Raw genomic sequence first — 26278 nt, forward strand, 5'->3', positions numbered from 1 at the left:
GGAACTCAGATACTTTCTATCTAAGCATTGTACCAATGTAAAATCAAAGTTATTGCATAGAATGTGATTTCTGTATGCATGACTCTCGTAATCAAAACAATATTGGATGCCATGTTCTTACTTAAACTAGAAACTAGTGGGAGCTAGCCACACGTGTGGAGCATGGGTGCTTAAATTTGTTTCCATTTCTAATGCACACAGAACTCAAGATCAGTTCTTCGTCATATTATAAACTGAGCTAGGCACATGCTCCACAGCAAATGTGCATCAGTTAACCCAATAAGAAAATTGCATTTTGAGGCAATATGTGCCACTGAATGCAACTTGCAAAGTGGCAATACTTTTTTAAAAAAGAAAATAATCATTTTGTAAACTACAAGCAATGCTAAGCTTAATATTGGAATACTGCTGATTTCTAAAGATGTTTCTATGTCATTCCTAAACAGCAGAGTCTGAATTTTGTGCCCATTACCCCCACACCTTTGCATATTTTATCTAAAGCTCCACAAAACTCAGGACAGCTTACTTCCCAATGACTTGTGTATAAAATTGGCTGCACTCCTATATGTATTTGGAAGTAAACTATATTGAGGTCAGTGGGGCTTGTTTCTGAATAAACAGACATACAATCAGGTCATCAATTTCTAATGGAAATCATTGTTTTATTTCATCCCATCTTATTTCATGTGTACTATGTGATAAAATGACTTAAAACAGTAGCTGTTTGAGTGTGCTAAACTTCAAGTAGAGTAAGGGTGGTGAGCCTTTGCTTCTGCAGAGATTGCCGGACTACAACTGCCATCTTCGTTGACTATTGGCCATTCTGGCTGGCGCTGATGGGAGTTGGAGTCCAGCAACATCTGGGGGACCACAGGTTGTGAATTAGTGTTGTGGCTCCTTAGATTGCAAGAACTTCTAGGAATTTGGTAATTAAGATATAATACTTGTGATCTTTTTTTAAAATAAAAATCAACAAAACCTAAAACTTTTTTGCTTGTCTGTATGTTTTTAAGGGGGACTAGACAAAATGGCTGTATGATTTTAGCAGAGGCTTTGGGATTGAAAACCAAAAAAATATAAGCGGCTTGTCAACAATCATAGAATTGTAGACTTGGAAGGGACACCAAGGGTCATCTCATCCAAACCCCTGCAATGCAGGAATCTCAGCTAAAGCATCCAAGACAGATGACCACCCAAGCTCTGCTTAAAAACCTCCAAAGAAGGAGAGTTTACAACTTCCCAAGGGAGACCTTTCCACTGTCGAACAGCTCTTATTGTCAGAAAGTTCTTCCTGGTGTTTAGTATGAATCTCCTTTTTAGTAACTTGAAGCCATTGGTTTGAGTCCTACCCCCCAGAGCAGGAGAAAGCAAGCTTGCTTCATCTTCCATGTGACAACACTTTAGATATTTGAAGATGGCTATCATATCTCCCCTGTCTCCTCTTTTCCAGGTTAAGAATACCCAGCTTCTTCAACCGTTCCTCATAAGGCTTGGCTTCCAGACCCTTGATCATCTTAGTTGCCCTCCTCTGCACACAATAACTGATGATGAACTGGTTTGGTTTTAAATTACCGTAGGTGAATATCTGGACTAGCTTTGGAAGGATGCCAGTAAGCTAGGAGTAAGCAAGAAGACCTTAATATAGCCTCCATCATAGTTTTCAAAAGCCACAGTGAAGTGATAGGGCTCTACTACACCTTTTCATAGGTGTGTAGTGAATATAGTTTTCCCCTTTAGCAACCTGGACTGATGACCTTATTTTATTGATACCCCCCGCAATTCTTCCATGGGTGCTCAAGGCAATGTTCACAAGTCTACAGCATCTAACCCAGAAACAGACTTAGCATAGCTACGGCAAGTCTGTGGCATCATGTGCCGTCTGTTCACACCCTTGTACTTATGATTCACAGGTGGGCATGAGCATCTGAGGAAGTTAGTGCCATTTTGCCAGTCTTTGAGGGAGCGTCAGGGAGGGGTTGTATCAGGAGAGCTCTGCCAAAGTTTCAGTTGTTGCTCTCACTGCAGTGACTTAGGAAGGGAGCTAAAGAACCCATGGCCTGTTCCTTGAGTTTTGAGCAGGAATGAAGTAAGGGAGAGAGCCAGTGTTGCTTCCTCCTCTATCTTTATTCACTGCAAAGCTTTGCCCTGATGTAAACAACAACAGCAACAAGTTGCCAGCCAGGAAAAATGGTCACTGTGAACATAAGCAGGGCTATGTTTATGCTATGATCGAAAGTAACAGTTGTATGCCAACTCGATTACAAATCTGCAATCTGTGTCAGCCATGGAAAGTAGGCATATACTCATTATTTACAAAATAAATACCAATCTTGGTTAAACTCTGGTCCCCTCTTGGGTTTTGAAATAACAGTTTATTTTCCATTTGTAGACCAGAGAGGCATACTCTTCAAGACCAGCCTGTGGCTGGCTGCTTTCTCATTCTGTTGCCCACTGCAAGTTGACCAATACAACACTAGTGTCCCAGAGCCCCCAAAAGATAATAGTTTGGGAGAGCAGGCCCAGGACTGAGGATCCTGCAACAGCCCTTTCTCCCCTCCTCCATCACTCCTTGCACAAAAATGTGCCTGTGCCAGAAATGGGTGTTCTGGATTCTGCCATTTGTTTGAAGAAGTAGTGAGTAGGGATGGGGAAGAAAATGGATTCAGATCACATTCAAAGCTGATACCCTAACCCAAATTCACACTTTCTGAAACATTGCATGAACAAAAACAAAATCAGCATTGAAATCCACCCTTCTCTGAATTTTTCAATGCGTATTTCTAGACAAGTAATGTGTACAGAAATGCAGGTTCTGAAGTAGTATACAGATACTTCCTCTGATCCTGAAAGTAGTACACAGCCATCATGGTGTGCTGGGCCTGGGGGTAACCCATGAAATGTGGTCCAGGGCCTGTCCAGAATCTGAAGGTTCTGCTGGGAGTCTGTCCGACAGGGCCAAGGCAGGACACAAGGCAGGAAACCAGGCAAGGACAGGTACAGGATCTAGCATACAGCAATGTTGCTCCTGCAACCTGGGGCGAGGTCCGACAGCCTTTTTGTCAGAGTAGCAGCCAGTCCTGATCCCCTGGCGACTCACCTCCCTGTTTTGCCCAAAGGCGAGTGCTCCTCCTGCGAGTACTCAGGTCTCTCCTTCTCTCAGACCTTAGTCTCTGCAGCTCAGGAGACATTGGTGGGTTACTAGACCCAGGGGCTGCCTCACCTCCCCTGACCAAACCGGTAGGGAAGCAGCTGTAAGTGATGGCCCAGCTGAAGGCAATGAGGGAATCCTCACATCTGGAGCCAGGGCAGGCTCAGGCCCCTGACTCAGCCCAGCTGGTGTTTGTTGCAGGGGAACCTTTGCAGACTGGGACTCTTCAGGATCAGGCCTCAGACTTGGTTCAGATGATGCCTGAGGCAAAGGATCCAGTGCAGACTGAGTCTCCTCTGGTTCCGAGCCTGAGCCCGAGCCCCAGGCCATCACACATGGCTAGTGGCCTTGGATTGTAGCTACCTTTATGATCTTAAGCCAGTTGTATCTGTCCACCTAGCCTACCTCGCAGGGTTATTGTGAAGATAAAATGGGGAGAAATATGTATCTCAGCATTGATTTCCTTGCAGGAAAGACTGTGGGGGTGTCTATATGTTTATGTCTATATATATAATAAAATAGTATAGTAAAAGCAATAGTTTTCCCAGTAGTGATATATGGAAGTGAAAGCTGGCCCATAAAGAAGGCTGATCGCCGAAGAATTGATGCTTTTGAATTATGGTGCTGGAGGAGACTCTTGAGAGTCCCATGGACTGCAAGAAGATCAAACCTCTCCATTCTGAAGGAAATCAGCCCTGAGTGCTCACTGGAAGGACAGATCCTGAAGCTGAGGCTCCAATACTTTGGCCACCTCATGAGAAGAGAAGACTGCCTGGAAAAGACCCTGATGTTGGGAAAGATGGAGGGCACAAGGAGAAGGGGACAACAGAGGACGAGATGGTTGGATGGTGTTCTCGAAGCTACCGGCATGAGTTTGACCAAACTGCGGGAGACAGTGGAGGACAGAAGTGCCTGGCGTGCTCTGGTCCATGGGGTCACGAAGAGTCAGACACGACTAAATAACTAAACAACAACAACAACAAAAGTGACCACCCTACATGACTTCTGGGCAAGTTGTCTTTCAGTCCTGCACCCAAAACTAATCCATGGATAAGTACATGACCACATTCATGCTGGACCTGCCCCACCCTACAGCAACTACTACTTCCAGTGTTCAATTCGGTGTTCTCGAAGCTTCCAGCATAAGTTTGACCAAACTGCAGGAGGCAGTGGAAGACAGGAGTGCCTGGTGTGCTCTGGTCCATGGGGTCACGAAGAGTCGGACATGACTAAACAACTAAACAACAACAACAACATATAATAAAATGCACTGAAGACAAACATGGCTTGACTCTCCACAGCAGTATATCCAACACTGTTAATCTTTTAAAGAGGGCAGCATTATCGGAAAGCATAACCCTGCCAAAACTACTCATGCCTACTCAAAACTAATCTTACATGATCACCCTGCATCTTGGTACTAAATGGTTGGCTGTATAATGTGCAACTTAAGTTGCTGTTTTGCAGCATGTTAATTCCAAGTTATTTCTTGTTCTGTGCTTTGTCACATGCAAGCTATGCTGCTAGTCAAAATGTGAGGAAACTTGCTCTCTCTTTTCCAGTTGAATCATATGATTCATGAGCAGCTGAGTGAATCAAGCTTTCAGTCAGGGAGCTTTTCAAGTTCTTGCAGTGCAACACCTACAGATGGCCAGGACATGTTTTGACAGCTTGTTTACAGGTAGCCTGTGTATAGTTTGGGCTTTCGTTCCATCCTTTCTCTGTCTCAACTATTGTAATAACAGATGGGGAATTCAACAAGGGGATCCTCCTTGACGCTTTGCACTCATTCTCTGCAAAGCAAAGATGTGACCCACAGCTTTCTGGTGATTTTACAACAAGTTGGTTGAGCTTGCTTCGCAGACATTTTCCTTCTGCCGGGGATTAGCATAATGCATACTTATGCCACACCCTTCTTGGCTGCTTAATCATATGACAATTATTTCCGAACACTGAATGTCTTCTCTGTGGGAAGGGAGGTGAGCTGGGGAAAGCCTTAATTTGTGCTTTTTGACTGGCTGCAAACAGCTGATCCCTCCCTTTTCCTGAATCTACATGCCTCTTGCTCATAGGTGAATGGATGCAGATGTGGGTGTTGTATAATGCAGCTGCCAACTGTTTGTTTGAGATACTTTTCAATCAGCTTTTGATGCCTTCCAAACCTTTTCTCCTGCGTGTGACGTGGGCTTCTTGGTAGGACACCTGCGAGACCACAAGCGGTTCATGGGAGTATACAGTCATCATCTGCGTGGGGGTCTTTCTTCTTAACGAAACAAGGAAAGGAACTGTAGAGCTGTGACTCCCTTATCCGCTTCAGACAAAATGAAGACAAGCAAGGCCATGGTGAAGTTGGCAGCTGCCCTTTTGTGTGCAGGTTGCTTTCTGCTCATGGTCACAGGTAAGACGCCCTTGTGGCTCTTTTCACATCTGGCATGGGGTGGTCAATAAAGCATTAAGCCCCAATAGGCTCGTAATTTGTTGATGATGTGGTCCTTCCTGCATTTTATGCCTAGGATGAAAAGATAGACTCATTCTCTCTCTCTCTCTCTCTCTCTCTCTCTCTCTCTCTCTCTCTCTCTCTCACTTTGGTGTGGGTGGTAGTGCTCTTCCAACCATCAGATGGTAGATGTGGACAAGAGTGCCCTGTACGCAACATATTACTTTGCCAGCTCCACCTCCTGCTGCTGGAAGAGAAGATATTTGCCCACATTCCTACCTCTGTGATCTCCACATTGGTTTAAACCCATTGGGCTGCTCTTGACAATTGTTCTGAAGCAGCAGCTGGTACAGAACATGGCTCCCCATCTCTTGACACTCATAGGCTGGTGAAAAGACATCTAAAACATCCATATTGGCAAACAGAATGTCTGCATTCTGGGTGTATCAGGGAGTATTTGCATAGGAAGCCACCAGGGCCTTCAGGTCTGCTCACGAGAGCCTGTTCCAGCTTCCCTCCTTTAGGAAGGTGAGATGGTTGAGATCATCCCTGAGGAGCGGGTCTTTTTCTCTATTGGTTTCAGAGTTGTGGATTAATATACCCAAAGATGCCCTATGGTAATCTTCAGTGGACATCTGAAGATTATTTCATTCCACTTGGCATTTAAGGGTAATGGCAGTTTCTTACTTTTGCTTGTATGCAGTTTGCATGTTTGTTGTTTTAACGATAGCTTTTAAAAAAGTATTTTAAGTTGTTGTAAGCTGCCTTCTGAACAAGCTTCATTTGAACAACAGTCTGTAAACATTGTTAAGTAAATAAAACCCTGGGGGTGCCTAAAAAAGAAAATGGCTGAATAAGATAATTCAAACAGGTTAGAAGATTCAGATTTTAATAAGGCTTCTTTTTCCCCTGGTATGTACGTATTTCTCCAATAAGGAAAAATAAACTTTCAAACACATGTCTATGATAGTTAGAGCCAGGGGTGGAGGAAAGGGAGGTGGTGGGGGGCCCTGCCCTGGGTGTCATCACTGAGGGGGGGGGTGACATTTGGTGAGCCACCCGCCCGCGACTCCCAATTATACCCAACATCAGTTTCCTGAGGCGGCCACCTCTTTCTGTTAGAAAGTCTACTTAACGGAATTGTATTCAGCTGTAATTATTAGACCTTTAAATTACAGATTTGGATAAACAGAATGCTTACAAAAGAGGATTGTACAACTTGGTCATATTCATTTTGCATTTTTAAAAAAATGTCAAGCCCTTTTACTGCAATCTGGAAGCTGCTTATTAGCATTATAATCAGTACTGCTATATTTTTATTTTTATTTTTTTTAAAAAGCACCAACAAGCTTTTTAAATACATAATGTAATGAGTTCAGACTTCCAATAGTACCAATTATCTGTTGGTAATCTCATGAGTTTGCATTTTTATTTTTGCATGCAATGGAGGGAGAGGGCAGAGGCAGGAGGCAAAATCCAGCAAGATTATAGGCCTAGGCATGGCTTTGCTATTACAAACTACGGAAGCAGAAACAACCCAAGGCCTGCAATGAACAGATGCTCTTTGCAAACTGAATTGCAAGTGAAAGTCTTTACCAGAAGGAGAAGAGAGAGGAATGCAAGTTCTGGCCATAAAAATAAGTGATCTTTGTATTAATATAGGTGCATTATCCATTCAGATCTATTATGTGGCTTGCAAACTCCTGATCTAGTGTTTCGTCTTGAGCATTATTGAACAAGCTGTTTTTCTGACTCATGCATTTTAAAACTTAATTCATTAACGCTAACAGTCCTAATTTACAAAAGTTAGTCCAGTTTTTCTGAAATGAACGATAATTGCCTGAAAACTGGTGGACTGGACAAGCTTTTCAATTTATCACATAACTAATGAATGACTGAAAGGATGACAGTCTTCCAGAGAAGAAGAAAGTTCATCCGAGTAGGTGAAGAATGATAATCCACACCATCTCATTAAGTTTGGTATGTGGACTTTCTTGTTCTACAAAAAAATTAGACTGGGAGTTGCCTCTTTATGACACTTGGTAAGACTTCAATTTTCAAATGCAGAAGCAGCATGTATATTGAACGGTGTATTTTATAGGACATATTCAATTCAGCAGTTGTATTTTTATGTTGTGAACTGCTCTGAGATCTTTGGATGAAGGGTGGTATTATACGACGCCGACTAATAGTAATAATAATAATAATAATAATAATAATAATAATAATGTATATTGCTCCTATGACAGAATCCATAGTCTGCTTTAGGATTTCAGTTATGTCCTCATGAGGGACTATTTGTAGTGAAACCTCATTACCAATACTTATTTTTGATACTACTGATTTGCACTTGACTTGAGTGCCCACCCTTCCCTAAAATGTCAGGCGCCCCAAGGCCAAACATAGCCCTAGAATATTTCCAAATACTCCATGCTCCACACTGAAGTCCTGTCAATCCTCTGTTTCAGGTCCACATATACCCGATAGCCCTGTTTGCTGTATAAATGCATCCTGATTGCTTTGGAAACTATTTCATTGGACTATCTACATCTGGGTATCCATTATCCTTGGTCCAAACTAGACTCTGCTTCAAGCACAGTATCAAATACACACCTAGGGCACTAAGAAGCTGACATGAGGACTGCAGTCACATGTTCCACACCTTTCCCTCAAAGTCCCAATCTTTAAGTGTTGTTTAAACGTCATCATGAATGCCAATCTCACCTCTTGGCTTCAAGATGATGAATCATGTTGACAACCTGCTGGCGAGGAAGGGGCATGTTCATGAGTCTGTGCCTGCGATCCTTTTGGAAGTTAGTCATGGCCTCTGAATCATAAGCAACCTCTTTCACTCTTCTTTATCATCGTCTTCTCTTCCCTTGGCTTATGAGCCACTGTCTTAAGTGGTTGTTGACAGTGCTGCTGATCAACCTGTTTTTCCTGTCTGCAGTACACACTCAGTTTAGGAAAACGCACCCAGCTGAAAGCATTTCCATGATTGTATATGTTACAAGGTTCCTGCATGAATACAAGGTTGGATTTGATGAGGCCCATGGTCCCTTCCAAGTCTGTGCTTCTGTAACTTCTAAGCAAATAATGAGGAGCTAAAGTGGGGTAGAGACCGCAAAACAGGAAGGGTCAAAGGCCTGCCAATCTATGTTTCAATAACAGAAATGCAGTTGGTTGTTCTTTGACTGTTGATAATACCTGTGATGTCACAGATCCTGCTACCCATGCAGCTTGGAGCAGTTTTTGAAGTGTGACATTTTTGTGTGTGCTTGCCCACAGATAAAGCTATGAAAGAAAGAAAAATAATGCAGGATTGCACCATTCCCCCATTGCAATGTCATTTTTCTAATCTATCTATCATCTATCTATCTATCTATCTATCTATCTATCATCTATCATCTGTCTATCATTGCTTCTTTGTAGTGGTGACTCTCCTGAACAAAATAAACAAAGCAAACTTTGGTGGTGAGATATATAAAAATATAACCATTATTAACAATGATCAACAAAACTGTTTTTGATCATAATATTCCACAAGTAAATAGAACTTAGCAGAAAATTACAACATTTCTTTTATAAAAACTCAAAACCTACCTGAATTTGCTTTTGTGGGAGGTAGTTATTTTATTGACAATATTGCATAAAGGGCCACCTGTTTCCCCATAATTTATTTCTATATTCCCTTGCAATTCTCATTCTTAGATAAGACAAAGGATACAATTTCATACTGCAGCAAGGATACTGAGAGACTGTGGTTGCTCTCTGTTTTCTCCCTTCTGCTTCATTATCTCCTCCGGCTGTTAATCACAGAATATTAAAATTCAATATAGCATGAATTAAATCATTGATGCCCTAATAATAGTCTTTGCTCCCCCAAACCATGAACGTATGTGTGTGATTCTTCTTTGAGTGCCCTGCATGCCTCTATCTTCTGTGTCAACAGAACCATTTCCCTCACAAAGTTGCATTTTCCTGCACTCCAACTGCAGAACGGCTCAAAAGCCAGTAATGAGGTACCTATTGAGATTACCATGCAAATTGCCTCGATAACGGTGTCTAGAGGGAACTGAGTAATGAGGTGCTTGTGTCATCCAGGAAGTCACTTATCACATCCTATTTCCTCCAGTTTTAAAATACGGATACTCCAGTGCAAAAATCACTGGAGAGGAGAATGATTACCCATTTTTCATTCACTGAAGCTGCCTATGTTCCATTTTTTTGTCATTAGAAAACAACCCTACTCATGTTGCCAGATTTTCAGGATAGTTTCCAGGCCCTCCAATTGTCCCAATTTTCCAGGGACATCCCTGATTTCAGTTTCTGATTTCATCCCGGAAAGTCCAACTTTTCCTAAGGATGTCTCTATTTTCATTGGAGAAATGTTGGAGGGTGTGGAGTTATCCAGCTTTCAAGCCACCTGAAGGGAAGTTTTTTTAAAAAAATATTATATATATATATATATATATATATATATATATATATATATATATATATATATATGCTTTCGTAGATTTTCACGGGTACAGGAATGCAGGTTTTGGTGTCTTCGGGTGTCTTCCCGTGTAAGAGTTGGGGTGTCTAGGCGACGTTTCGACGAGGTCTCACTCGTCATCTTCAGGCTGGTGCTTTCGGCTTCTTGTTACTGGAACAGAGCAGGATCTCAGTGTTTGAGTTCCTATAAATACTGTTGAGGGGGTGTGGTGTATAGCCTCCAACGTTCTGGGCAGAGAGGAAGTTCCCAGGTTAGTGTGTCTTTTCTTCTTTTGTTCATTAATTACTTGAGGGATATCTTGAGTGATTTCTTGAGTGATATTCTGAGTACCACTTAGGAGGGTCATTAGGTGTGGATTAGTTGCTAAAGCTTTCGTGTCTTGACCTCTTGACCTTGTGAAGAGTTTTTTCTGAGAAGATGGCTGTACTGCACTTAGTTGTGCTCTGGCTTGGCTTCGTGTATAGGGGCGAGCTGTGGTTTTGTGCCCTGTGCCAGCCAGATCTGTGTAGGGATTGCAGGGGGGTGCAGCATCCGGAGGTGCCACTATGGTTTGGCTACTGGATGGTGTCTGTAATTTATCTGTGGAGAGGGTCTGGGTTTGGGTCTGGTGTGGTTGATTGGAGATGGCGTTCTGTGTGCCTCTGGTTCTGGTGTCGGTTTTTGTGGGGAGGGCTATTTTCCAGATGTCTGGCAGGCGGGACGTATCGTCACGCTTGTTCATGTTGTGAGGGTGTTTCTCTATCTCTTAAGAAGAAAAAACTTCCTCTCTTTACCAACACATGAAAGAAACAGGACACGAAATTAATTTTTCAGATTCCAAATTGCTCTTTAACATGGAACACCACCACAAGAGAATAATCATGGAAGCCATCGAGATAGAGAAACACCCTCACAACATGAACAAGCGTGACGATACGTCCCGCCTGCCAGACATCTGGAAAATAGCCCTCCCCACAAAAACCGACACCAGAACCAGAGGCACACAGAACGCCATCTCCAATCAACCACACCAGACCCAAACCCAGACCCTCTCCACAGATAAATTACAGACACCATCCAGTAGCCAAACCATAGTGGCACCTCCGGATGCTGCACCCCCCTGCAATCCCTACACAGATCTGGCTGGCACAGGGCACAAAACCACAGCTCGCCCCTATACACGAAGCCAAGCCAGAGCACAACTAAGTGCAGTACAGCCATCTTCTCAGAAAAAACTCTTCACAAGGTCAAGAGGTCAAGACACGAAAGCTTTAGCAACTAATCCACACCTAATGACCCTCCTAAGTGGTACTCAGAATATCACTCAAGAAATCACTCAAGATATCCCTCAAGTAATTAATGAACAAAAGAAGAAAAGACACACTAACCTGGGAACTTCCTCTCTGCCCAGAACGTTGGAGGCTATACACCACACCCCCTCAACAGTATTTATAGGAACTCAAACACTGAGATCCTGCTCTGTTCCAGTAACAAGAAGCCGAAAGCACCAGCCTGAAGATGACGAGTGAGACCTCGTCGAAACGTCGCCTAGACACCCCAACTCTTACACGGGAAGACACCCGAAGACACCAAAACCTGCATATATATATATATATATATATATATATATATATATATATATATATATGGAAGCTGCTCAAAGTGGCTGGGGCAACCCAGTAAGATGTGTGGCGTATAAATAGCAAAGTTATCATTATGGAATGGGACGTCCCTATAGTAATTGGTGAAATGTTGGAGGGTATGAGTTTCCCTTTAGACAGAATATATTGCTGGCTTTTCAAAATATTCAACACAGATTTGTTGGAACAAAGCAGTGTAATAAAAAGAAACTGGCACTCTGCTGTTTGGGTATGTACAGATGTTCCACAGAGGAGATGTTTTTGGTGAGATTGTCTGTTGTTATCGGAAAAGGACTATTTTTACCAATCCATTTTCACTGTCTGCACTACTCCAAGCATTTGAATTAGGAGCACTGGAAACTACCTTATACTTAATAGACCCATTGTTCTATCCAGCTCAGTATGGTCTGCACACCAACTGACAGCAGCTCTCTAGGGTTCACATCCTGGTCATTCTCAGCCCTACCTGGAGATGCCTTTCAGGTATGGGATTGAGCCTGAGACTTTCTTTGCATGCAAAGCAAATGGCCTACTACTGACTTATGGCCTTTTACACTGATGATATCACCTGCAGCTTCTAGTGTAATCTGTCCTTGCATCACCACGCTGGGATTTACTGAGTGATCCCAGACCTCAGGCGTTTCATGGCTTGTCAATGGGATCTAAGGATGCTCTAGGGCGGGTATGGGAATCCTGTGGTCCTCCAGATGTTATTGGACCAGTGGTGTGCCATCAGTGGACTACGGGAACTAAGCTAATCCGCTAAATGTTCCTCTGGTGCCTCCTTCCCAAAGCTCATGAAGCCTAGTTTAGGGAGGGGAGCACAATGCTCTCTCACACACAGTGTCAGGATGTTGCAATGTCCAAAGCGAGCAATGGTTGCCCTTGCAAGCTAGTGCCTTTGGCCCTAACTATTCTCCTATGAAAAATTTCACTGCACGCCACTGTATTGGACTACAACTCCCATCACCACTGATCACTGGCCATGCTGATCAAGACTGATGGGTCTTGGGCATCTAATAACATCTTACTACTTCAGCATCAAGATCAGTTTATTAGACTGTCCTAACATTATATTTTCTAGAGGCAGATTCAGAGGAACAGTTAAGGAGCTGGCATGGTTGTTGGTTATTATGGCTGATTGTTATTGAAGCACTGTGGTTCTGACCAGATACACAGTGTGGTTCACCACTTTCTGTCTTAACTCAAGGTGCCATTTCTTACCCTGTGGTCCTGTAATTTCACCACACATGCACAAAATATATCGGAACATTTATTCACAACACTGTGTGGCTTTTAGCACATTGATACATTAACATTTTACCCCCAACATCAGGCATTTGCTGGGCACTGAAGAGCAACTAAAATCTAAAATCTGTTGATATATGGCAGGGCTGTCCAACTCCCAAGAGACTGTGATGTACTCATGGTATAAAAAAATGTGGTGTGGAGAGATGAATTTGTCATTGAATTGGGCTTCTTCCCAATTCAGAAGACATTGTTATTAAGTAAGAATGGATGAGAAACATCACTTCTTGTTGATTTTTCCAGATCCAAAATGAATGTAAGACTACATACACACAATACATTGAAAGTACCCCCATCCGATAATTCTGGGGACTGTAGTTTTCTTCTCACAGAGCCATGGTTCCCAGCACCTTAAGCAAGTGACAGTTTTCAAGATTCTTTGTAGGGTGGAAGATGCACTTTAAATATGTGGTATTTACTCAGCCTCAGATTCAATCCAGAATTATAAACGCATAGGCTCTAGAGAATCCCACCCCATCCGTTGCAAAAAAAAAAAAGCAAAGCTAGGAAACAGTGCCATCACAACTCAGAAACAATGTAAAGTTTTTTAGTGTAGCAGCTTTTGTTTTTGTTTTTTAGTAGCTGTCTCCTGATCTGCACAGCAACTGTAGCTATGCTAAAAGCAATTTTGATTCTGCTTCCCCCTCAATGTTATGTGAATACATCAATCAGATTTTATACTGCTGCAGTTCTATTGGCACTTAAAGTGGAATTATTTCACCGTTTCACATTTCCTATGTGCTACAGTGCTTTGTCTTTCCTAATGCCTCATTTGCTTAACTTGCAGAGTGATGGAAAGACTACAGATTAACTAGAGCACAGACAGGAAGAGGTCTTAATGAAACAATGTCACTGCATCCATATAATTATTAATCATTTCTATTGCACTTTTCAGTTATGCTTTGGGCCCAAGTTTAAATGGTTATTTCTAATCTGTATGGCACCCCCAGTTTTTACCATCCTGGCCCAGAAACTTCTCAAATCCCTGCTTGCTTCACCAACAGAACACAACCTCACACTTTCAGTCTAGTAGAGCAACTGCAGTCTGCCTTCAGGCAACCATCACTTGACTACAACCAGTTCAGTGGGTGGTACTATTTCCTTCCTCCATCTTAGTACCAGTGTTGCCATTGTAGGGTTCAGCAGAGAGGAGAATGGAAACAAAACCAGAATTACTGCCTCTCGTAGTTGAACTCTGTGCTGAGCAAACAGTTATAATATACCTGATTGGGTATCTTAAGCATTCCCAGGTTATTGGGCATGCCAGGTATAATCTTCTACTATCCAATATTCACAGTTTATGAAAGTCCCTTTAGTTTCAAGAGGTTTGCCACCATGCAACAGGAGGAGAGAATTCAAGACTTCAGGAAGAAATCTTGATGGCACAGTGGCATCATGGCACCATTGAAAACATCCTTTTTGTTTTGGGACGGAAACAATACCTGCAAACCAGAATACTTGTTTTCAAACACTTCCATTAAGTTTTCTTTGGGAATTTGTAAACAAGCTTTTTGGAGTTGCAGCCAAACTGTTTTCTAGACTCTAGAGGCTGCATCACATGTTTCATGCTCATTCTGATGAATTAAGCTAGTGTGATTCTGTAAATGAGATCATTATGTTTCATTTCTGAGAGTTCCTGTTTTGAATCAAGTGGGCCAACTGCATCAGTCATGTCATCTTCCATGGGACCTGGGTGCAACAGCTGCGGAAGAAGGCACATTCCGTGATGGGAATCATTAGGAACATAATAGAAAATAAAATTTACTAATACAGTGGTACCTCGGGTTACATACACTTCAGGTTACATACGCTTCAGGTTACAGACTCTGCTAACCCAGAAATAGTGCTTCAGGTTAAGAACTTTGCTTCAGGATAAGAACAGAAATCGGGCTCTGGCGGCGCAGCGGCAGCAGGAGGCCCCATTAGCTAAAGTGGTGCTTCAGGTTAAGAACAGACCTCTGGAATGAATTAAGTACTTAACCTGAGGTACCACTGTATCAAGTTGGGGAGGGGAAAGTTCATTTTGGGTTCCTTCCAGACTAGTTTAACTCAGAGCAACCACAATCTTTCAAATTTTATATAAAGCTCAGGCTACATGTCTGCCATCATGTTGTTATAGCAGGCCAGAATCCTTGGCAGATATTCTGGGGAGACAAGGCAGATTGAAGCTTTCCATTCTGTTACAATGTCTTTCTAAATTATTGTGTTCTTTTGATAGGCAATGATGACTTTGACTTAGCAGATGCTCTTGACAAAGGTAAGATTCCTGGCAAAAAATTTTTTTGAATATTATTTTTTTCATCTAAACATCAAACTGAAGTGACTCCTCTTTCAGTTTAAGTCAATGGCAAAACTGGACATCATTGTACAGAAATAAATGTGGAATCCTGGGTAGATTTTCTGAAGAAGCAAAACACAATTAACGAAAGGGTCTAAAAGAAGTAAACAAATGCTGCAGTTCAAGATTAGTCTTTTTATTTTAATTCTTGTTATTATTTTTTAAAGAAATTTTTAAAAGAGGCAGAACATGTTTAATATGATTTGGTGGAGATCTCCCTCTTCTGGTCACGACCAAAAGCGAAACCCAAATCTAGGATTTAAAGGAGCATGTAGGTAAATTATGCATATCCTAACTTTTCCTAAACTATTTGTGCTTGCTATTCCTTCCCACCCAATAACCTATGCAAAGAACTACATATGCACAATCCTCCCAGAAGAATCCTTCAACAGATGCCATTGTGTGTACATGTTGTTGTTTTTGGGGGTTTTTTGTTTGTTTTTTTAGAAACTTGTCTTTCTATCTAAATAGCAACCTTTTTTTAGCACAGGGAAACTCAAATAGTGAGTTTGGGGTTCTGGATGGCACCTTCTTTACCCAGGAGTAGAGTTTGGAGGAGGATTTACAGAAGATGCAGTTGGATATTGGCCCAATAATTCTTCATTTTAAACATAATTTTACATGCCACGAAGTGCAATTCTTGATTGGATCAGGGGTATCCAGCATCAGATACTTGCTATCTGGGAGAAGGGTGGTGACAAAATATAAATCTGGAGAGACCATTGGGAGTTCCTTCTACTTTAAAGCAGGGGTGGGAACATCGTCAGTCCAGGGACCACATTCCTGCATGAGGAACCACCCGGGCACTGTGCCTGAAGGGGCTCGAGGCAAAATTGGGCAAATGTAATACTTATCTTCACCCGGCAGCCTACATTTCAGCGATGTAAAAGTCGGAAGTTTCTAACACACCGCACCCACACCCACACACCCCTCCGTCTTCCATCCGAGCAAGCAAGAGGCATTATTGCAGTTCAAGAAGGACACCTTCCAGTCAGGTGAGAGTGCATAAGGATGGCATGGAACAGGGAAGAGGGGCTTAGGTGGCTACATTTGGCCCTCAAGTCTGGACTTACCAACCCCTGCTTTGAAAGAAAAGGCCAATCATATTTCACAATGCAATGTATATACAGGTCAGGAGTGGTGTGTCCCATTTTGCCACCTGAGCTGAAAGAAGAAAGTGCTGCCCTGCAGCCAAATGAGTATAGAATTTCAACCTTAACCGTCTCACTTGGAGTGAGAAATGTAATATCAAGTTGTTCCTGCTTTTGATAAGCTGTATGATACACTAACTTTAATTTTAATTGTGTTAGGTACCCCAAAGCCTCCTCCAGCTACCAAAAAGCCTTCAGTGGGTGAGTTGCTGTAATTATACTCCCTCTTTTTATGCTCTTTTAGATGTGGTAGACATTTTGTGTTATGCCAGACTCACACAGCAGCCATTTTTGTGGCTGGTGCTCGGGCACTTTCCCAAAACTTCAAATGTGTTTCATGTGCTATAAAGGCTAGTGACCCTTGCCTTAAATTAAGGAAGTCAAAACAATGCTCTTGCTAAGGAAAGAAAAATATATGAACCACATTCAGGTGGCCAAGGAAATAACGGAATGAATGATTTACATTGTTAATGAGGTAGATTTAAAATTTAATAGTTAAGACTGGATACAGTTTTTAAAAGGAGCATTAATTCTGATTTCCATTTTGTTTCTCTTCATGGATACACTTCTTGAAATGTTTAATAGATGGCAACTCCAGACCTAAGCTGTATCCTGACCTTAGACCACACGGAGGTGGCAACGGAAACAATGGTAAGAATTATTTTTACTTTTAAAATCTTAAAAAATATGAGTGTTTATTTCTGATAATTAGAGTTATATAAGCATAAATGTTTTGGAAATCCTTATTAGATTAGTATTTTTCTAAGTTCTATCCTAAGTTTTCCCTGCTATTATGAGTTTTTTTGGGGAAAATGTTCTCTTAACATGTCAGACTTGAGCAGATCAGCCCTGAAATACACTGTGTACTGTTGTAGTTGTGTGTGTGTGTGTGGTGTGTATGTATGTGTGTGTGTCTATATATATATATATATATATATATATAGAGAGAGAGAGAGAGAGAGAGAGAGAGAGAGAGAGAGAGAGAGAGAGAGAGAGAGAGAATGAATGTAAACTTTAGCTTAAGGAACGGGAACCTGTGGCATTCCATACATTGCAGGACAATTCCCATCATCACTGACCATTGGTGGCTGTGGCTGATGGTAGTTCAATAATATCTGAAGGGCTGCAGGATCCCTATCCAATTTTAGATTAAAAGATGGATTATAAACGATGGGATGAAATGTCTGGGTGTAGACATGGGATGGGTGTTATAATTGTTCATTCCCCCCCTATTTTAATGCTTTCATTTATTGTTGAAAACTGGTATTTTATCTACACTGATAATGCTCATCCATTTGTAATATATTTTTATTTCTTTTAGATCCCGACTTTCACTTAGGAGATGCCCTCGGTGCTGGTGGTAAGTATTTGTCCATCCCCTACATTTTGCAATAATCTTTTCATATTTTTTTCAGCTAAATCCACAAATCAATGAACTCTGATTAGTTGGATTTAAACTTGTAATGCTAATTTAACTTAAATTCATCTAAACACATTCTGCATTACTCATTTAAATCCATGTAATCTGGATTAACAGGGTTATGAATCAGACTTTAGCCTTTTCACATGTGCATTCTATGAATTTATGAACTCATTGTGATGGTGAAATCAGGGTCAACATTAAAATTGACAAGTTAACACCTTCAGTCTAGTTTCAGGTATATTTAGGATGCAATACAGAAAAATGGAGTAGTTAATTTATGAAGGTATGTAGGCCTTGCACCACCATACAAGCAAGATATTATAATCCTAGGAATGTTTACTTGGAAATCATACTATGCTCAATAGTCCTTATTCTCAGGCAAGGTACATAGGATTACAGCCTTAAATATGCATTGCATCAGAAGACTCACATGTTGCATCCCCTATTGAAAAAGTTTGAGACTCTTGCTTCTTAGTGTGTTTTGCATTTTTCATCCATACCTTTTAGAAATAATAAAGTGCACATGAGCTTCTTGTGGTTACCACATCTGTGCTCTCACTACCGACACAGAAGCATCAACAGAAGTAAATTGGCTTTTTTTCCTTATGGTCCAATATTGTGTTTTTGTAACATAACACAGATATTTATGTAAACTTTTTAAAAAGGAATAATCATCAGGACTTGATTTTAACTAAACTAAGCTTTAAAAAAGAAAAAGGAAACTCTGTAAAACCAGTTAGGGCATGTTAGGCCCAACCTTTAAAGATGGAAACCTTCAAGGTATTTCTAGAACTAAAGCCCAGCAAAGGCTAAAGCAAACAAACAAGAAATCTGTGCCTTGTTTTGATTTTTCACTTCTTCAAATTGTACCTGTCATTTCTAGATGGTCCTCCTCCGAACCCTCAGCCATACCCACGCCCACGTCCACAGCCAGGAAGCCATATTAATTCTGGTAAGCATAATTTGTGGTAAATGCAAAAGGCTGTTTAACAAGCAATTAGTTGCCTATAAAGGTAAAGGGACCCCTGACCATTAGGTCCAGTTGTGACCGACTCTGGGGTTGTGGCGCTCATCTCGCTTTATTGGCCGAGGGAGCCGGCGTACAGCTTCCAGGTCATGCGGCTAGCATGACTAAGCCGCTTCTGGCAAACCAAGCAGCGCACGGAAATGCCGTTTACTTTCCCGCCGGAGCGGTACCTATTTATCTACTTGCACTTTGATGTGCTTTCGAACTGCTAGGTTGGCGGGAGCAGGGACCGAACCACAGGAGCTCACCCCGTCGTGGGGATTCGAACTGCTGACCTTCTGATAGGCAAGTCCTAGGCTCTGTGGTTTAACCCACAGCGCCACCTGCGTCCCAATTATATATTTTGATAATTAGGACCGAGTTTAGGAGCAAAGTGACTGATGTGATGATAAGGAGATCTGTCTTGAGACACTCTTAAGGCTATTGGAGAGGTAACTGATGGGGGTTGTAGTTCAAAACATCTTGAATAGATCAGGTTGGGGAAGACCAGAGTCATTCTGCAAAAACAGCACATATCTTACAGTATATGTGCTTTTTGAAAATATATTGTTGTACTATTTTTGTTGTTGTCAGAACAGCAATTTTCTGTCTGTTTGACTGCTAGGTATTGTAGCTTTTGAACAGACTCCAACTGGATGCTTTGAGGTTAAAGATAGCTCATTTCTTATATCTAGCTCTAGATCAGGGTTTCTCCAGCTGTTTTTGGACTACAGTTCCCATCACCCTTGACCACTGGTCCTGCTAGTTAGGGATGATGGAAGTTGTAGTCCAAAACACTTGGAGACCTAAGTTTGGGAAACCCTGGTGTTGATATAGGCTGAAGGCTGGTTACTGCCTTTGAGCCAAGAAAGATGTTTGCAAAATATTAGCATTCATCCTGGCAAGAGCTGGGAAGGATACTTTGGAGAAAAAGACTAATACCATAATTTTAATTATTTGTAGGTGATTTTAATGATTTGGATCTCAATGATGGAAGACCTCCACCTCCAGGACCAGCAGGTAACCTACAGTGATTCAGGTCCTTCACACTGGTTCACAGTCCTCCTCTCAACATATAGCAACATATCATCAGCATTATTAGTTTAGCTGCACTCTTAGAAATTCATAGAACAGAGATGGGAAAACTGTGGCCTTCCAGATATTGTTGGACTTCAACTCATCCTTAGCTATTGGCTGAGGCTGATCTGTGTTGGAGCCTAGGAAAAGGTAAAGGGACCCCTGACCATTAGGTCCAGTCGTGACCGACTCTGGGGTTGCGGCACTCATCTCGCTTTATTGGCCGAGGGAGCCGGCATACAGCTTCCGGGTCATGTGGCCAGCATGACTAAGCCGCTTCTGGCGAACCAGAGCAGCACACAGAAATGCTGTTTACCTTCCCGCCGGAGCGGTACCTATTTATCTACTTGCACGTTGACGTGCTTCCGAACTGCTAGGTTGGCAGGAGCAGGGACCGAACAATGGGAGCTCACCCCGTTGTAGGGATTCAAACCGCCGACCTTCTGATCAGCAAGTCCTAGGCTCTGTGGTTTAACCCACAGCGCCATCTGCGTCCCTGTGTTGGGGCCTAGCAACATCTTAATGTCCACATTAATGTCCTGCCAAAGAGTTTATAAAAAGTTGTAATTGACCGAGGAGTATGTATTATCCTTATTCTTATTGCTGATACAGAATGAAAGCACAAAAGGTTAAGCTAGCATCCTAATAACTGGCATAACTGTAGCAGAGTATTTTTAACCAAATCTTGCTAAATAGCTTGGCGTGGCTTTCTCTATTTTTCTTCCTCCCAAAATCATGTTTTTGTTTTTGTTGCTGTCTCTCATTTCAGGGGGCGATGACCACATTTCAAATCAAGGTGGCAACACTGGTAAGGCTGGTGTACAGTTGTTGTTTTTTAAAAAGTTGGCGTATATTATGGAGCAAAGTACATTTTACGATAAATGGGCTTTTAAAAAGCAGCCTTAAACTGGCCATGTTCATTTCAAATAAAAAGTAGCTGGAGGTCCCCTGTCTGCTGCCTCAGGCATTTATTTGCCCCTGGAGTTGTGGTTTGCAGTAAGCAGCAGTCAAGTGAAGGCGTTATCTGTGGATGAAACCATTTACCGTATTTTTCGTCCTATAGGGCGCACCGGCCCATAGGACGCACCTCGGTGGGTTTTTTTTTGGGGGGGGGAAATGAATAAAAAAAAATTATTCACCCCCCCCCCCGTGGCTGCTGCCCCAAGCCTTGCGCACACCTGCCCGAAGCACGGGGCACCCTCTGGAGGGCTCCGCGTGCTTCGGGCTGCAGGCTGCCACCCCAAGCCTCGCGCGCCCGACGGGACCTCCCACCGGGCGCCCGAGGCTTGCAGACACTCGCTGCCGCCCCAAGCCTCGTGCGCTCGGCGGGACCTCCTGCCGGGCGCACAAAGCTTGCAGACACTCGCCCGAAGCACGGGGAGCCCTCCGGAGGGCTCCCCGTGCTTCGGGCGACAGGCTGCCGGCTGCTGCCCGCAAGCCTTGTGAGCCCGCGGGAACTCCCGCCGGGCTTGCAAGGCTTGTGGATAGCTTCCTGAAGCCTGGAGAGCGAGAGGGGTCAGTGCGCACCGATGCCTCTCACTCTCCAGGCTTTAGCGAAAGCCTGCATTCGCCCCATAGGACGCACACACATTTCCCCTTCATTTTTGGAGGGGGAAAAGTGCGTCCTATGGGGCGAAAAATACGGCATGTCCCCAACATGGATCAAGAGCATGCTCCACTTGGTGGCCTGTGTATCTGCTTTTACTTCTAATTCAGGGAGGTCTGCATGTGGCCTTTTCTGGTAGCCCTTGGTAACATTTGATGCCCCCCAGCCCTCACTGGCAGATACTGGGTTTGGGAAGGAGGTATGAGGGCTCTAAGACTCTGCCAGATCCTCACACCTCCTTCCCAAAGCCTGGTAGTCAGTCAGTGCTTCATTTATTGTGATTATGAGCAGTTCTACTCAGATCTCTCTTTCTTAAAGTAAACAAACAATACTAGACCACCCTGACACGGATTGTTATAATTTTTAAAATATAGATGTGTGAAACTACCATGGTGTGCTGGTTCAGTTTCTATACGTAAAGCAGAATATTCGTATATTTCAGAAGAGAAATATGTGTTTCCTTCCCTTATCTCTAGTGGATAGTTCGGCAGCTCAGATTTCGTCTCCTGTTGTGATTGCAGTTGTGCTGTTAGCCTGTGGGGCAATAGCGGGCTACACTGCTTACAAGAAAAAGAGATACTGTTTCAAACCGAGAGGTAAGAATAACTGTAGTAAGAGTTACGTATTTGCTATGATGAACTAAAAAATAATCATGGTTCTAATGGATGAAACCACTTGCAATGAAAATTCAAAACCGAAGAGATGAGTTAGAGATTCTTTGTTCTTGCCAATCTACTTCAATTCACCCAGAGATTTACTGCTAGATTCCTTCTGCCCACCTCTGGTTTTGCCTTTTACTATTTACTCTGTCAACTCTTTTTAAGGCATTTCCCACCTCTGCTGTCAGAGAGTCACATTCCTAAACCCAGAATGTTAGGTATGCAAGGCGTGTGCTCTAACACTGAACTCTGGACTCTTCCCGAATAACTGGGGATATCTGACTCTCCAAGCAAACAGAAGTGGGAAGAATAATCCCTGCATTACCCATAGCAGAACTAGAGATTCAAGAGAGTGGGGGGAAATGCATTCTTTTCTACAAAAGTAGAAATACTACAGCTGGGAAATACTATTTAACATTTAGAATAAATCTTCCTGATTTCAACTTCTATCGTGCCAGATTTCTAAGCTACATTAAGGCTGGAATCATAAACACACATGAAATAAAGTTCTTAAGCGTTCCAGGACATGCATTTGGAAGCTCACAATTGCATATCCCCAGTGCTTTTTTTTCTGGGTGGATGCAGTGGTACGCATACCCCTAAACATGTTGTGAATCTAAGTTTGGCCACATTGAGGGGCAGTATTTCAATATGAGTAGGAAAATGAGAGTACCCTTAACATTTTTTTAAGGGGAAAAAAGGCACTGCATATCCCTGTGTTTAGGAATGCACACTTTACAGGTTTACTGGAAGAATTACCAGTGCAGTCATAGCACATACAATTGCCATGTAAAAGTTTGATAAACCAGTGGTTACACAAATTCATGGTTCCTTTGAGCATATAGGCTCTGTTCTGTGCATGGATTTCACCAAATTATAAGGGCTTGCAGCATAATCCTCTGCATTTGTCTTTATTTGGAAGCAAGTCCCATTGTGTTCAACGGGGTTTTCTCCCTAGTTAGTGTATTTGCATTGCACTGCACTTTGGGTAATGCATGCCTCTATTTTAAATTTATATGACATCTTTCATTTTAGGTGGGGCAGTTGTCTAAACCATCAAGAAACCAACTGAGAAATATTGACCTCCAGAAGATCATCTATAAACTCTCATGCACTATGTTACATTTATGTATAAATTCTCCCATTGAGGTTTTCAATAATATGGCATTTTCCTTGAGTGAAAACTGTTAACCAGTATTTCAAAGCTAGAGACTAATTAATTGCACACAACTACACGAGATTTCTTCATTAATATGACATAAAATGTTTCTAAATGTCATACTTTGTAGGGGGGGAAAGTCTTTCAACTATATTTTCTGTTTTACTCAGGGAGTAATTGGAACACGGTCGCTACCCTGGAGGTAGATTTGAGCAATATGCAGGTTTATTTGCCACTGACAATCAGAATATCAATAAATCTTTGTAATGACAATACGACGTGATTTATCTCAGTTCAGACATTACTCATTATTTGGATGAGCCTAATGCATTTTGGTAATATTTTATTAAGCAGCAGATGTCCTAGTCAGTAAATGCAGCATCAGATCCAGAGCATATGAAAAACTGCATTCTCCCAACAAACCTGTCTGTGTATGAGAATCAATAACAGAGACCCTGGTCTTGGAGTTTCCAGCACCAGATATTCAGTGAATAACAACTGGCTATGAGGCTTTATTGGTTGTGCTGCCCTGGCAATGGAATGACCTCCCCAGATCTATCTGTTGGTGGCATGCTCTTAAGCACTTGGCAAAGGCTATTTTATTTTCTTCTGCTTTTTAGTGAAATCTGCTTTTTAGATCTATTTTGGTTGCTAATGTTACTTTGTTGAGGTTTCTGATTTTAGTCAATTGTCTGGAAGAACAGGGTAGTGAGTGTTTAATGCAATCTATCGGTATCTGTGAGATATGAAATACATTGGGTTCACTCGCAAGCAATAACCCTCAATCAGATATGTGGATCCACGTGAACAAATAAACATGTTTCTGAATGCACATTCCCATCTGGAGTCAGTCTGGTATGATAAAAAAAATGAAGGCTACTAGTTGGGCTCAGGGGTTTCTGGCTTAGGGATATTGTATTTAAAAGTGGTGGTGGGATTTTTCCCTACCCCTGACTTTTCTGTCTATTTTTAATACATAATGATTTCTCATGACCATCTTTGTTAGTGTATCAGTTGTATATTATTTGCAGAATTTATTGGGGGGGGGGGTTATGTTCTTGTTGTTTTCCTTTCTGTCCTAAACTGCACCTGAACAATTGTGCCAAATGAAGAACTATTGCAATGGAATAAGTATTTAAATATATTAATATGCTGCACATTAAAAGTAAAAAAAAGAGAGTCTGAGATGGAATCCTTTGTGTGTGGTCTTCAGCCATATTTCAAAAAAGTACCGGTATTCTTAGAATAAACAAGCCCAGCCCTGACTTTCATCTAAAGTGAGGCCAGGTGTTTGCATTGTGCCTTAGAAGCCTTTCCTTATCTGTTTGTTTTGATACTTAAGTTCATACCCTACAATATTTCATCAAAAGGGTGAGCAGTTGTAGCACCCCAATTCTCATACCAAGGTTCAATTGCTATGTTCTTAAGTACTTCCTTTGCTATATAAATTTATTTTACAATGGCTAGATTGCCCTTGTCAGATATTGTAATTGTCTTTAAATGTTGTTATGCTCACTTCTGAGAGCAGCAGGGGCACACGTTTGTTGCATGAGAGTTTAAATGTAACTGTGAAACCTGAAATTGTCCAACAGTGACAGTCTGGAAGTGCCCTTTGTGTTGTTCTCTGGATTAAAAACCAACCACCCTTTCTATTATTTCTTTCCATGCGCAAACCAAGATTCCATCATTCTTATCTGGGAGGGGGAAATACCGGTATGTGCCCCACAACCCTTTCTCAGTGTCAGGAAGCAATCTTCTAACAATTAGTTCCCATGGAGACACACCACTTGAATATTGTGGGTTATTAACATTCCTTTCTCAAGTAAGAACAAGAACTCTGGCCAGGTATTGCCTGAAGGCAACAAGCAGAGATGTAAGAGAAATCTGATAGCAAAAATCCTTACTATATGAAGCATACGACTCAGGAGCTGCAGTGTGTGATATGCCCAGGCTTCATGGTGGAGCCTCATTCTTTCCTTTGCTTAAAGACAGCCATATTGAGGTGAAGGAGAATCTAAATTCAGATTTGGGCCTTATTCACTGGGGAGGGGAATTTAACCATCTCCCCCTCACTCCATTTTGCAGATCAAACACACACCCACACCCCACCACCACTGCCAATTAATATGGAGATGAGTGCTAAACTTTCACAAGATTCCACTAGATTTCCAGAAAAGGCCTTTATGTCATGTGAAAGCTAAAATATAATGTGCAATTTCGGAGAAATGGAATAAACTGCTGTGTCAATGCAGCCCAACCAGTCTGGCACTTGAGACAGAAGGAAAAAAAACCATGCACATTTCTCCCTATCTGTGGCTTAAAAATACTGTCATACACTACATTAAATAACTAACATTTTGCCACCTTTGCATGACACCCATAATATATTGCTGAGGCAACCACCTCACTTTCCCCTCAAGGCAAATAGCAGCCAGGAGAGCTTTTGACAGGGAGAGGAAGGTTAAGCCCCTCTTCTCTACCTTTGGGGTTATTATTATGACATTTACTATCCATCCATGCGCTCCAATATATCTCCTTGCCAATGGCGCAGGGGAGCCTAGGTATGCCTCTGATCCTCACATCACTGTGAGGTAAGTGAGATTAAGAGGCAGACTGACTGAGAGAGGTGCAAGGTCACCCTCTGGGACACATGGCTGAGCAGAGATTTGAATCCTGGTGCTCCAGGGTTAGCCCAACACGTTAACTACCATGCCACACTGACTCCAATATGGCCCCTTGTTATGAAGTATTTTATGTTTTTTATACTCTAACATAGTTTCTCTCTGCCCTCCCCATCCATCCACGTAATTTCCCCCTCAGTGTTACGCAGTCTCTCTCTCTCTCTT

At 42.1% G+C, this 26278-nt stretch overlaps 1 protein-coding gene across 3 annotated transcripts; it reads left to right on the top strand.

Moving 5' to 3' along the window:
* The first annotated feature begins 4680 nt into the window (after positions 1 to 4680).
* On the top strand, positions 4681 to 24264 carry LOC308588617 (glycoprotein Xg-like). 3 transcript variants are annotated; one of them, XM_081197147.1, is made up of 11 exons: positions 4681 to 4829; positions 5346 to 5546; positions 15232 to 15270; positions 16662 to 16703; positions 17088 to 17153; positions 17824 to 17862; positions 18809 to 18877; positions 19895 to 19951; positions 20778 to 20816; positions 22091 to 22210; positions 23309 to 24264. In XM_081197147.1, exons 2-11 carry the CDS (start codon positions 5471 to 5473, stop codon positions 23323 to 23325), a joined length of 564 nt encoding a protein of 187 aa, XP_081053273.1. In that variant the 5' UTR covers positions 4681 to 4829; positions 5346 to 5470; the 3' UTR covers positions 23326 to 24264. The 3 variants fall into 3 exon arrangements, with proteins under 3 accessions (XP_081053273.1, XP_081053272.1, XP_081053274.1); XM_081197146.1 differs by lacking the exon at positions 4681 to 4829 and having other exon boundaries at positions 5108 to 5546; XM_081197148.1 differs by lacking the exons at positions 4681 to 4829; positions 5346 to 5546 and adding an exon at positions 6073 to 6254.
* Positions 24265 to 26278: the final 2014 nt, after the last annotated feature.

Source organism: Podarcis bocagei (genome assembly GCF_964188305.1).
Source record: "Podarcis bocagei genome assembly, chromosome: 6".
Classification (NCBI taxonomy): Eukaryota; Metazoa; Chordata; class Lepidosauria; order Squamata; family Lacertidae; genus Podarcis; species Podarcis bocagei.

Excerpts from the sequence above, each read along its gene's own strand:
- LOC308588617 (XM_081197147.1), top strand. The coding sequence starts at position 5,471 with ATGAAGACAAGCAAGGCCATGGTGAAGTTGGCAGCTGCCCTTTTGTGT. Across the intron at positions 5,547-15,231 it reads CTTTCTGCTCATGGTCACAG|GCAATGATGACTTTGACTTA; the intron begins GTAAGACGCCCT and ends TTCTTTTGATAG. Across the intron at positions 20,817-22,090 it reads AAATCAAGGTGGCAACACTG|TGGATAGTTCGGCAGCTCAG; the intron begins GTAAGGCTGGTG and ends CCTTATCTCTAG.